Here is a 13,066-nt window from a genome sequence, read left to right on the forward strand (position 1 = left end):
AGAAAAACTTTCAAATAATTTTTTTAATTTTAAATTTAATTTTTTTTCAATTTCTCATTTACTTAATTGACACAACTGTGCGCATTCTTATGTTTTGTAATCTTTGTGCGTATTAACCTGTGGATGCTATGAAACAACGACGTTTAAAAACTGTGTGACTATTGTGTTTTTGTAATTATGCACATAATTTCCCTAAATGTGTACATACTAATAATATGTATATATATTCATATGTATATGCAGACATTTTTTCACTGCAATTCCTGGTCAATAGTTGTTTATTATAATTTCTTTATCGTAGATTTTTAATAAGCGTCGCTCATTAACAGCCGATTAACTCACAAATTAAATTAAATCATTTAATAAGATAACTTATTATGTCATATGTCTGTATGTTTGTAGTTTTATGTAAATGTTTAATGAACATCCGTTGCCGGGAAACTGTCTTTGTTATGAGCAAATGCTGCAAGCGAAATATTATATATATATATGTAAAAGCTATTAAAAAAATATTGTGTAATTAAAAAGCAATAAAGTCTTCATATTTCCTTTTTAATTTTCATTGCAATAGAGGTAAGTGCTATGGAAGGAAATGAAAGTGTAGTAAGAGAAAAATTGTTTAAGGATGGATGAAATTGGATAAAATCATGATTACAAAATCAATAAATGCAGGAACATATTTTCAAAATAAATACTTTAGATGTAATTGTTGAATTATGAAACCTACGTACAATGTATATACAATAACTAAGATTATTATTTTACTTATGCTTGATGGTTTGTATGTTAGTGTACCCAGAAATCATTGAAGCTGCCTACATATCACATAATAGACTCAGCCTGATTGTGGCTTTTCCGTGCAGTCATAGGTCATTTGGGCTTGAAGTTTAAGGTTAAGATGTGTAACCACTGTCATACTCTTCAAAAAGGCACCATCCATTAAGCTTGAAATTGTGTGAAATTACAACAACAAATGGTCACAAGTACATGCTGAGCGTTTATAGGGATTGGAAAGGTACCCTCCACCATGAGCTGCTCCAGTCTGGTCGAACGATTCTACATTCTACATTTTACTATCAACAACTGATGATATTGAAGCAAGTAATCGAAAAAAATGGCCAGAACTGATCAACAGAAAGGGATTGGACTCGACAAAAACTGGGAGACCTTGCCTGGGAACTTTCGGTGCATCCTCCATATAGCCCTGCTCTTGCAAAAACAGATTATCCTAAAATTTCATGAATAATCTGTTAAGGGCAAAGTCAGTATTAAGACCAGCAAAAAATTGAAGCCCAATCGTAATACTTTATGTTTTTTACTTATAAATGTACAAACTCAGCAAATTCATCGAAAAGTTGCCTCATGCTTGTCGTCAAAGCATCTCACCATCCCTCATGGATCGATAGTTACGATTTTAGGTATGAAGCGTGTCTATACTGGATTCATAATAAAAAACTTGAATCTTTTCCAAAACCAGCGTCGGGCAGTGGTTCCAAAAGAGCTATAGTCAATGTAGCTGAGGACTCTACTTATACAGGACCAAACGCATTACTGGTGAAGACACCTGGGTTTATGAATATTACGTCAAAACTGGTCAACAATTCATTGAATGTTGATCCGAAAATTACCTGAAACAAGAAAAAAGAGTCAAGGGTTATAACAGTGTGATTAATATTAGATTAAGCATTGGCATGCTTGTATTGGCTGAGGAGCTTATTTTGAAGACAATAATAGGAAATTGTAATAAAATACATGACATTTTTTTGTCAATATAAGTCAATTTTGATCTGAATTGTTATAAAACCACATAGTATAATGGAAACTAGTGTCAATGCGAATATACATACATAGTTCTCAGCTTATGAACTCATCTGCCATACAAAGCTAGTGGGATAGTGATTCAACGCTTACATTTTTCTTTGATAATGCTTTGAAGAAAATTCTATGTAGAATTCTTCGATACCAGGTAATGCATAAAAGTAAGATATGCTGCTAAATTCTACTGTGTTCATATTTATTATCAAGTAAGTACATGAAAAACGTTACAATACAATATAATATATACTACAAATACAAATTGATGGAATAAAATGTATAAGTAAATATTTTCATTATTTCGTCAAATCGTCGTAAAGCAAATTTGCACAAAGTTGGTTGTGTTTAGGTAAGCTGCCATTTTAATTAAAAATTTTGTATATTTTTATGTTTAAACTTTGAATAAAGAAATCGAATCGAAAAGAAAAATCAAATAAAATCTTCTCGGAAAGGCACATGAGCAGAAAAAATGAAGAAAATGTATTTTACGGAATGGCTGAAAACAAAAATGCTGAAAGTGATTCTGAAGAGGATGCGGTAAATTGTGGTTTTGCTGGAATATAAATACTTCGGTGTGAAGGGCAAAAAATCATTAAAGGAACTTAAACACTTTAATGCGTTACTATTTGGTAAGTTTTTCGTGTTTTTTTTTTTTTTTCATTGAAGTAGAAGGCTTCGCCGAATCGAAGTATGCTCACCAAATTAAAGAAAGCATCAAACTCCCCAAAGGCCGTTCTTCAGGTATCGCTGCTTGGAAAAAAATGAAGAGAAACTCAGCCACAAAATTAAAAGAAACCATTCCTTTTTATACAAAACTACTTTTTTTCATAGTTAAATACATACAAGCACTTTTATAAATAAAGCAAAAAAAAATAATAATAATATGCAATTTTTTCTATTCTCCTATTGACTTTGGCATCGAAGAATTCTTCGTCGCTTTGGTAAGTGAAAGGGGTGACTTTTAATTTTCAGCGATCGGAGTAAGCGATACAATTATGTTGCATCGTTTATATGTACATATGTATGTATGTATATGATATGAACAATTTTTTTGCCAAATTTTGTGAAGACATCTCGTCTACTGAGAAGATTTTTCATATAAACACTTGATATCGCTCGATCAGTTTGTATGGCAGCTTAATAGTTTAGCCACCGATCCGACAAATAAGTAACTTTTTAGGCAAAGAGAACATGTGCAAAGTTGCATATCGATATCTCAAAAACTGGCAGACAGAAAGGCTAAATCCACTCAGCTTGTCAATTTATATAGTGACATTTATATAGAGACATACTTATGTACATATAAATTATAGGGACTCGGACGTTTCATTCTCAGTTTTACATAGCACATGCTGTTCAGGGTATGAACGAAATACTTGAAACGCTCCTCTTTCTAGTTTTATGTATTTAAGTATTTCACATAAAATTACCGTCGTCTACAGGCAGCTTAGAACTTCTGGGAATTCCCATATGGCGGATGACGTTTAAATATGAGATAAGCTCGATCTACATTAATTAAAAGCCAACTTGTTGATAATATTTTCTTCTTCGTACTAAAAGTACTCGCCAGAAAAATAACCCCGAACGTTCCTGTAACAAACGGTAGAAAAAACTAGATCACGTATGTTGTTTAGTAATAATTTACCTTTACTAAGAATATTGATCTACATTTGTACACATAAATATAATGTAGCGTGTAAATCCCACGCTTCTCCATTTCACCTCGCGTTTCATATTTTACACTCCACATTTTAGTCTCGCTCTTTGGAGCGCTCTTTTTTACCTATAAAACTACAAATTCTCTTAATTTTACATACACGATCCACAAGTCCAATTCTTATCACAACAACAAAAGCCATTAATCCACATAAAAACCGATAAGATAGGCTCTCCTTATCTAACACGGCGACTCTGACACTCTGGTGTTTGTGCAATTCCACACCGGTGCTCCAAGTACCGGCGCTGCGTGATAAACAATTCAGTAGTTAAACGAGTCCCACAGAAAGTGCATATTTGGCAGCGGTTCGTGCGCAACGCAAAAGTAATGAAATTCACAAATTTTGCAATCGCATTGCTCGTGACGCTCTGCCACGCGCTTAACGGCGCAGAAAGCGCAAATATACTTAGTTTAGTCGAGGTATTAGCGCCGGATCAACAAATTTGGTACATTTTAATGCAAAACAAGCGAGTTTACATTAATTATATCTTGTGCTTATATGTGTTCGTGTGTATGTCTAATTTCTGCATTTTTTCACTTCGGCGCACACTCGTAGGCACGATGCCGTTATCAGGGGTCTAATTGAAAGCGGTCACAAAGTTACGCTAGTCAGCGGCAGTACAATGCACTCGAAGTCGCCGCACCTCACACAAATTCATTTGGAGCAGGTGAAAGAAGCCTTGGACACCACCATTAATCGACACAGCCGTTTGGTCAATGCCTGGTTGAATCCCTTCGAGCGCATCTACCATTGGTACAACAAACAGATGAAAGTCTGCCAAGCTGTGCTCTCGTCTACTGGCCTGCATGAGCTTATCGCGCTCTCCAGAGGCTCTGGCATGGAGGCGCCATTCGACGTAATCATCTTCGATGCCACCTACGGTCACTCCTGTTTGCTGGCGTTGACGCAGCTCTTCGAGCATGTGCCCATTGTGGCAGTCAGTGCCTCGCATATCACACCTGATTTGTTGCAAGTTGTGCCTGGCACGCAGCTGCAACCTGCCATTGTGCCGCATTTCACTAGCACACACGACGAACACATGAATTTTTTCGCACGTCTACACAACACACTAGTTTATGCCGCAGCCCAATTGTGAGTCACTGCGTTGAGTGCCAGTGTACTCAGACATACATACATACAAATCCAGTACACAAATATTTTGTATTGACATTCTCTTTTGCTTGCAGCTTTCGTCAATTCACGGTGTTGCGCGTACAAGAGGCTCTCTTGGCTCGGCACGAGGCATTGCAAGCAGCTCACGTAAAACCCACTTTTGAGAGCGTACACGATCGTGTTAAAGTCGCGTTGGTTAACAGCCATCCGGCGTTTGACTATGTGCACTCGTTGCCGCCGAATGTAATTCAAGTCGCTGGCTTGCAATTCGATAACATCAATCGGCCGCTGTTGGTGGAGATGCAAACGTTCATTGATGACTCCATTGAGGGTGTCTTCGTTATCACCATTGGCGCTGAGCTCTTGACACCAGTGCTCATCGAACAGGTACTGAGTGTGGTAGATAAATTTCCAGAATTTGGTTTCGTGTGGGGTGTAAAAAAGATTATGATACCGTCGACTGGCAGGAAAAATCTGTATGTGGGAAAATGGTTGAAGAAGAGCAATATTTTGGGTGAGTATGAAATTTCGAAATTGTGATTTCTTTAGTTGTAATTTCTAGCAAACAAAAAATTTTTCTCGGATTTATGTACAAGTATGTAGTTTAATGCTGGATCTCAGTAATCTCGCCAATGTTGTTGTAATATTTCGAAACACCAAATAATTTGACAGCGGTTTTGAAGTATTACTCTAATCACTTCTCTTAGTCGATACCGATTTTGAATGTTGTTGAAGAAAAGTAAGGAGTCAAAGAAGTTTTTTTAGGATTATTGCTGCTATTTCACGGCTTTCGGAGTGATTTGAATGCGGGTTCGTATCAGTTTTATAGACTCGACAGTCTTTGGAATAAATACTGCTGCGTGTGGAATCGTCTATTTGATACGGCAATCACTAGAGAACTGTCTTATCCTTAATTCAAAAGTTTCATAGTATCGATGACGTATCAATTAGTATTATATATACTTATTTTCTTGGACTGTCAATATCAGATCTTGAGAACATCTCCAGAACTCTTTATAGCTCAGGATTTTTCATGTCTTCTTAAGCCCATGAATCTTAAGTCCATGAATCTGGTGTGGTTTCAAGATTTCAGTGTCATTATTTCGACCCTAAAACTTTGGTTTGACGATTGCTTTATCAAAATGCAATGAAATCTGACCAACCAAGGAGACATACTGGTTTACCAGCTTCCGCGACTATACTCTAAGAACGTATATATTTTTTTTTTTTTTTTTTTTTTTTTTAATATTTTTTTTTTTTTTTTTTTTTTTTTTTTTTTTTTTTTTTTTGTTTTGAGATATCTGCCATGGAAACACTTGTCAACTTTTTCTAACCTATTTTCAATTAGCAACTTCATAGTTCTAATGAATGGCTGATGATCATAAGGACTTGAAACCCATAAATCTCTTACAGATTATTTTTTTTTACATATTCCATGGTTCAATGAGCATTGAAAGTTTGATACGATCTTTAACTAGATCGACTGAAAAATTTACGGAATATTTAGTTCGATATCTCCAAAATTAATTTCAGTCAGTTTGGCAGCGCTTTAAAGTTATTAATTTAGTACTAGAGTTTCAAAGATCTTAAATTTTCATTTCCAAAACCTTTAACTTACATCCATCTTTAACAGCACAAAACAAGGTGATAGGCGTAATTACGAGCGGCAGCCATATGGAAGTGCAGGAGGCTATCTACCACGGCGTACCAATTATTGCAGTTACTAATACCTTACAGCCACCAAGTGTGAGACCGCATTGAAAGTAACACCAACTTCAGTAATGATAATTCTGATCTTCTTTACAATACAGATCGCGACACGTGTGCAGTCTTTGGGCATCGGCCTAAGAGTAGATTTAAAGTCCGGCGCTGAGAAACTGCAGAGCGCCATCTCAGCATTGGCTACGAAACCACAATTCACCGAGAATGTAAAGTCTCGTCAGGTAGCTTTTCGTAATCGGCCACAAAATCCTCTCGAAGAGGCACTCTGGTGGATTGAGCACGTCATGGAGCACCCCAAAGAAAGTGACTGTCTTCACTCGCAGGCAGTTGTCGAAACGAGCTTCTTTGCTTTGCATTCCTTGGACGCCATGTCTGTGTTGCTCTTCATGTTGGTAATGTTCTTGGTGAATACATTTATTGTGCTTAAACAGCTGAGAGAGCAATGTCAGGCTAAGGGCAAGAAGACGGCGATGAACGGCGTAGATAAGGAAAAAATTCTGAAACGTAAAACGAAGAAAACAAATAACAATAAGAAGAAGGTGCAGTGAGGTAGGCTAAAACCAAAAAAAAAAAATTTAGAAATAAATATTTAATTACTTTAATAAATTAATGGAATAATAAAATATCCGCACTTTAAATGAAATGTGCGTTATTTAAAGATTTGTGCCCAAATGAAGGAGAAATTTCAAAATAAAGTCTTAGTCCACTGAAGCTGAGATCGTAATTATTCATCTATCGGAAATTGGAAAATAATTTATTTAAGAGTAACTCACTTGTAGCTAAAGCTTAGTTATACTTAAGTTAATTTTAAGAAGACGGCCTTCAGCTCCTTCATCGAATTTTATTTTATCTCTTCGATCGGGGAGGTTGAGGGAACGAGAAATAATCACACGGATCTATTAATTTTTCTTGCACAACTTGGATGTCCTCATGCAAACGCCTCAATACGGCCAAACAGAACTCCTTATTAAGCGTCTGGTCCCCCGGAACAAATTTATGATACACCACGAATGTTGAAAAAAAGAATCACCATCACCTTGATTTGTCAGCGGCTTTGGTGTGGTTTTTATTGCTTTCAGCTCGTTTCCAAAATTTATCGGAATTCGCACGATCAACTATGTCCAAAGAGACCTGTTTACGATACCCTTTTTGGAAAAAATATCAGCTTTATCGGGACGAGTCGAGCAATAACGCATTTTATTGCCAACATATCCGATCATTCGAACGAACCTTAATACTTGGTTGAATTTCAAACACCATGTCCTTCACTTTTTTAATATTTTCAACAATTAAAGAGGTCAAAGATCGTCCAGAACGTTAAACGTTAGTTAAAAAACATTTGTAGATTTTTCCAATTTAGAAGAAATACTGAATGACAATTTCGAGGATGATAAATTACAATAAGTACTACACATGCTTGGTATACATACATCTGGTTCATTCATTAAATTGAATTCGCAAAGCTTCTAAGACTCTCATATTTGATACTGTTCATCGATGTTCTCATACAAGTGATGACTGCTGTTGTTTTAGGGGTAAAACATTTTTCAAAACTATTTGGAGAGTGTTGGTGATGGCTGGTCCGAGTATAGCGTTGGAATAGCGTTGTAGAACTCAGTTGCTTTAAAAGTATACTGAACCGTTTGTTGGTCATTAATTGCTGCCTTTATTACTAAAATATCTCTCTTTTTTATCGTTGAACATCTTTGTATATGACAGTTTATTGCATATTTGAACCGATTACCCGCATAGTGTTATCCAGAATTCACCTTTAAATGTAGGGTATTAAAACTTCGTGACTGCCGATGAAATTCTAAATCTTTAAATATGCTCTAACTGGAACACAATACATACATACATACCGTAAGCTTTGAGTAATCTCCACAGCTGATATGTGCTGTTGCTCGCTTTAGTGGGTGCTAAACTAAGCTTAAATCAACGCTAAGTTCCACAAATAAACAAATTGAGAACCATTGTGGAAACAGATGCTAGCTCTCATGTTTATCTAAGACTGTGAAATATATGTAAATACATTTATATATTTACGTCGATTCTTAACTCCTTTACTTCGCTACGGTTTGCATTTATTTATGAGCTCAAACTTGGATACACACATCCAATAATTTGTGGATCAATCATTCTATAAGTGAAGCAATATATAGAAACAATGGTATTTTTGCGCTATTCGGCAATGTTTTCGTTAACCGAAATTCATTTATACTGTGACGCTCTAGTGTTAAGCGGTCTTGATCTTGATCGGCACCGCAAAAAGCTGCGATTTTGGATGTGCTTGCTGTGCTTGAGCAAAGCAATATGGCTGGAATAATCAGCAGCGCACTTACAAAGAGATATCTCTCGTCTACGGCCGCGCGTTCAACGTCAAAAGCATTTGCTAAACCCTACAAGGATATACCAGGTCCGCGTGGACCCTTCGGACTCGGTATATTGTATCAGTACTTGCCGCTGATTGGACGTTACTCATGGTTGGAGCTGCATAAGGCGGGACGCGATAAGTACGAGCAATATGGACCGATCGTGCGTGAGACCATGATACCGGGCGAGGATATAGTGTGGTTATATGATCCGAACGATATTGCGACGCTGCTAAATGAGCGGGATTATCCACAGCGACGCAGTCATCTAGCGCTGGAGAAGTATCGCAAAGATCGGCCGCACATTTATCGCTCAGCCGGCTTGCTGCCCACGTTAGTATATGTGAAAAGTGATTTCAATTGGTTCATAATTTTCTTCTACATATAGCAACGGCGCGGAATGGTGGCACCTACGCTCTGAGCTGCAAAAAGAGATCAGCGCACCGAAGAGCGTACGCAGCTTCCTTGCTGACTTGGATTTGGTCACACAAGAGTTCCTCGAATATTTGCCAATGGATTGCAGCTTCGACATATTACCGAAGTTGGCGCGCTTGAATTTGGAACGTAAGTCTACATAATTTAAGTGGCTAAACTTATAATGCACCCAACATTATTACGTCTAATTGCAACCTCCATCCTAGTCACCTGCCTAATGACTTTCGATGAGCGTCTAAATGGCTTCTCACCCGACGAACAGCTACCTAACTCACGCTCTACCAAACTCATGCGCGCTGCGGAAACAACAAACAGCATCATATTGCCCACCGATCAAGGTTTGCAGTTATGGCGCCACTTCGAGACACCCAAATATCGTAGGTTACGCAAGGCGCAAGAATATATGGAGAGTGTCGCCATCGATTTAGTGTCTCAAAAGTTGGCGTACTTCAAGGAGAGTAAACCGAACGGCAATGGCGACAATTATGATGGCACTATGTCACGCAGCTCATTGATTGAAGAGTATCTCAAAAATCCCAACCTCGACCTCTGTGATGTAGTTGGCATGGCAGCGGATTTACTGCTAGCAGGCATCGATACCACTTCGTATACGACAGCATTTGCGGTATATCACATTGCTAGGAATGCAGAAGTGCAAGCGAAATTGAAGGCGGAAGCCTGTCGTGTGTTGGCCACACCGAATACACCGCTGTCAGCCGATGCTTTGCGCGCCGAGGTGCCATATACACGCGCCGTGCTGAAGGAGGTCTTGCGCTTGAATCCGATTTCAGTCGGCGTCGGACGCATACTCAATAGAGATTTGGTGCTAAGCGGTTATCATGTGCCGAAAGGGGTGCGTTACGGTTAAAGCTAGCAAAGCGACGCATCTTCTTACTGAAATTTCTTTACAGACCGTGGTGGTAACACAAAATATGATCTCCTGTCGTTTGGAGAAATACTTCCCGGATGCACAGGACTTCAAGCCCGAGCGTTGGCTGCACCGCAATCAAGCCGTTCATCCCTACCTAGTGCTGCCCTTTGGTCACGGCATGCGCGCTTGCATAGCCCGTCGCATGGCTGAGCAAATATTACTCGTTTTCATGTTACGCGTAAGTACCCAATGAGCATTGAGCGGCAAAGCTATTTTTAAAAATGAACCTGTATTTCATTTGCATGAAATTTTCATCTCATTCGCTAGTTGTTGCGAAACTTTGAAGTAACTTGGATGGGGGGTGAAGAAAAGATGGGTGTACGGACGCTACTAATCAACAAGCCCAGTCGGCCGGTAAGCATACAGCTAAAGCGACGCGATGAGTCAAGCCACGAAAATTGATTACAGATTCAGTAAAGTGATTTACCGATTGTCGCCAACTACAACACTTGTGTTTGTGTATCTCGGATGAACTACATACCTCTTAATATTGTAAAATTATGTAACCATACTTATTGTAATTTTTGTGAAGATTGTACTTGTAGTTAATTGTATTTTGTATGGAAAGTGATAAATGATTATAAATAATAAAGAACATAAGTGTATTGTAGATTTTAGACCCAACTTAGTTCTCAGATCTAAGTTTGAGACCTATGGTTCCGTAACTTTTTAAGATTTAAATAGGTTAATACTTTGCGAAACTATATTTCATATGTACTTTATTTTGAGGATTAGCGGCATACTCAAAATGATGCCGCTCGGTTAAGAATCAAGAGCTTACTGGACATCTTATAAATTTCCTTGATTCTGGAGTACTAAGTGTCTGACTGACCCCCTGGGGTACAGCACGTGCAACAGCCGTATTGCTTGTATTGCGAGAAAAGTTTGTAGATTCGATTAGTTCAAGAAATTGTGACATTGAATGGCCTCCTAGAAGTTGTATTTTAACTTTAGACTACTTCTTGTGGTGTTATTTGAAATCATTGATCTTTAGACTTAAACCAGACTCTCTTCAAGCTTTAGAAGTCAATATTGAACGTCCTATTCGTGACATACGACTTCATTTATTGGAAAAACGATTCGAAAATTGTGTTCATAGACTTTATTCCTACAAAAGAAGTCGTGGAAGCCATTTGAAGGATGTTATAGAATGCAGTACTTAATTTTAACGATTGTACTTCACAGTAAATAGAAAATATTGGAAATTTGTTAGCAATTAGTATGCGCTTTTTTTCTTTTTAAGAAATTATGTTACTGTTATTTGAAATCTCTCCACATATATAGTATATAAACATTGTTTGATATTAATCCGAGAGGAACAACTAACAGGGTAGAGGAATTCTAGTTCTGAATTAGGTACATATGTTGTCAAGGATTCGTTCATGAAAGCTTATTATCTCAAATTCTCACAAAACTTGGACGAAGGAAAAAAAACTGGAAATTGAATTTTTAGCAGACATTTTTACAAAATAAAATTAAAACTTCAATGAAAATTTTCATAATTTTTTTTTTCAAATAGTTATAAACGAAAAAAAAAAAATCCTTCGTCCAAACCTTTAAGAATTGTATCTCAAAGTCCTGTGTATAAATTCATGAAGATCGTTTGAGTATTTCTCGAGAAATCTTGCCAACCAACTTCAAAAACACAGTTTCAAGAAAAACACGTTTAAAGGCGGCGCACTTAGTCTAGCTAGCCTCGAGCCCACAAGTTCTCAAGACTGCATCTCCGAAACTATTACTCGGATCAATTTGAAAGTGGTACAATATTCTAAAGACGTTGTGGACTTTAATAACATAATAAAGAAATCGATTTTTTGAAACCCCTAAACCTTTCCCATTCTGACCGATAGAATAGAGAATTGAGATGTTACGTTTATAATGCGATCTCACCAAAGTCCAACTATATAGTCAATTTGGTATTTTATTATACCAGTTTATTATCCGTAACCTATTGTTTGTTCGGTTCGCCACTTTCCAAGGTTTGACAAACATCAGATACGTGTTTATATTTTCCTATAGTGCCTACATAGCTCGGACATAGGGTCTCTTATTGGATAGCTACTGCAATATGAATGCTTAGCCCAAGTACAAGTATAGTATTATAATTGAAATAGGTGGAAAAGTGACCATGTATGTGTATCTATCATGAACACGTAAACGCACACAAATCTACTTTAAATAAATATCAATTAAAAATCCGATTATTATTATTTTATATATATATTTTTCTTTAATATATGGAATTTATTGATTTAAATACATACATTTGTATTTACTTATTTGCACAACTTAGACTCGTATATATGTATCTATATTTGCGTRTGTATGTAACTCTGCTAATGGTATGTATGTATGTATATGTGATGTTAGCTGAGCCTGATAATACAAATAATATTTTTGTTTTTGTTGCTTTCTCACACTACATTTCACGTTTTCTAAATCAGATTCATTTACATACTTATATGCCTATATACATATGTATTTATATACGTTACATATATAATTTGGAATACACTAAGATCATTGTTTTTTGTTAGAGTATCATTGCTATAATTTTTATATGGCTATAATATTTATAGCTTTCATTATTGTGAAGAATAAACTTATCATGTTTTCTATTTTAAATCGTAAATCACTAATTCTATTTTGTTTTCTAATTAAATACAAGGCATTTGGAAAATTCTTTCGACTTCATGAACGCTTCAATTTCAAGTATTAGGGTGTGTAGTAAATTATTATTATTATTTGTAATTAGAAAGAAATGTAAGTATAAATATATAATATTGCGTGACTTTTTTTGTGTATATGTATGTGTTATTTTTTAATACATTTAATAGCTATAAATGCGGTTAATTGACAAATCAAAAAATATATTTTTAAGAAAGTATTGTTTTTGATGAAAATTATGCGGGAATGATACATCTATAATATATACTTTCTGTTGACTTTCATATCATTAG

General features: G+C 36.4%; 2 protein-coding genes across 2 annotated transcripts; both read left to right on the forward strand.

The window, feature by feature from the left end:
- Nucleotides 1–3,780: 3,780 nt before the first annotated feature.
- On the forward strand, nucleotides 3,781–7,079 carry LOC108976690 (UDP-glucuronosyltransferase 2B33). Its single transcript, XM_018945940.1, has 5 exons — nucleotides 3,781–3,978; nucleotides 4,089–4,625; nucleotides 4,721–5,160; nucleotides 6,280–6,392; nucleotides 6,458–7,079. The coding sequence occupies exons 1-5, from the start codon at nucleotides 3,860–3,862 to the stop codon at nucleotides 6,914–6,916; spliced, it is 1,668 nt and encodes a 555-aa protein (XP_018801485.1). The 5' UTR covers nucleotides 3,781–3,859; the 3' UTR covers nucleotides 6,917–7,079.
- A 1,370-nt stretch (nucleotides 7,080–8,449) lies between these two features.
- Nucleotides 8,450–10,667, forward strand: LOC108976694 (cytochrome P450 302a1, mitochondrial). The gene is made up of 6 exons (XM_018945946.1): nucleotides 8,450–8,538; nucleotides 8,603–9,073; nucleotides 9,129–9,304; nucleotides 9,382–10,028; nucleotides 10,087–10,284; nucleotides 10,374–10,667. The coding sequence occupies exons 2-6, from the start codon at nucleotides 8,682–8,684 to the stop codon at nucleotides 10,506–10,508; spliced, it is 1,548 nt and encodes a 515-aa protein (XP_018801491.1). The 5' UTR covers nucleotides 8,450–8,538; nucleotides 8,603–8,681; the 3' UTR covers nucleotides 10,509–10,667.
- Nucleotides 10,668–13,066: the final 2,399 nt, after the last annotated feature.

Source organism: Bactrocera latifrons, unplaced genomic scaffold (assembly GCF_001853355.1).
Source record: "Bactrocera latifrons isolate USDA-ARS-PBARC rearing strain unplaced genomic scaffold, ASM185335v1 scaffold_8, whole genome shotgun sequence".
Taxonomy (NCBI): Eukaryota; Metazoa; Arthropoda; class Insecta; order Diptera; family Tephritidae; genus Bactrocera; species Bactrocera latifrons.

What these genes read in the sequence shown, in the direction of transcription:
- LOC108976690 (XM_018945940.1), top strand. Translation starts at nt 3,860, where the DNA reads ATGAAATTCACAAATTTTGCAATCGCATTGCTCGTGACGCTCTGCCAC. An exon ending in GCGCCGGATCAACAAATTTG is followed by an intron (nt 3,979 to 4,088) that starts GTACATTTTAAT and finishes GCACACTCGTAG; the next exon opens with GCACGATGCCGTTATCAGGG. An exon ending in GAAGAAGAGCAATATTTTGG is followed by an intron (nt 5,161 to 6,279) that starts GTGAGTATGAAA and finishes CATCTTTAACAG; the next exon opens with CACAAAACAAGGTGATAGGC.
- LOC108976694 (XM_018945946.1), top strand. Translation starts at nt 8,682, where the DNA reads ATGGCTGGAATAATCAGCAGCGCACTTACAAAGAGATATCTCTCGTCT. An exon ending in GGCGCGCTTGAATTTGGAAC is followed by an intron (nt 9,305 to 9,381) that starts GTAAGTCTACAT and finishes CCTCCATCCTAG; the next exon opens with TCACCTGCCTAATGACTTTC. An exon ending in GTTATCATGTGCCGAAAGGG is followed by an intron (nt 10,029 to 10,086) that starts GTGCGTTACGGT and finishes ATTTCTTTACAG; the next exon opens with ACCGTGGTGGTAACACAAAA.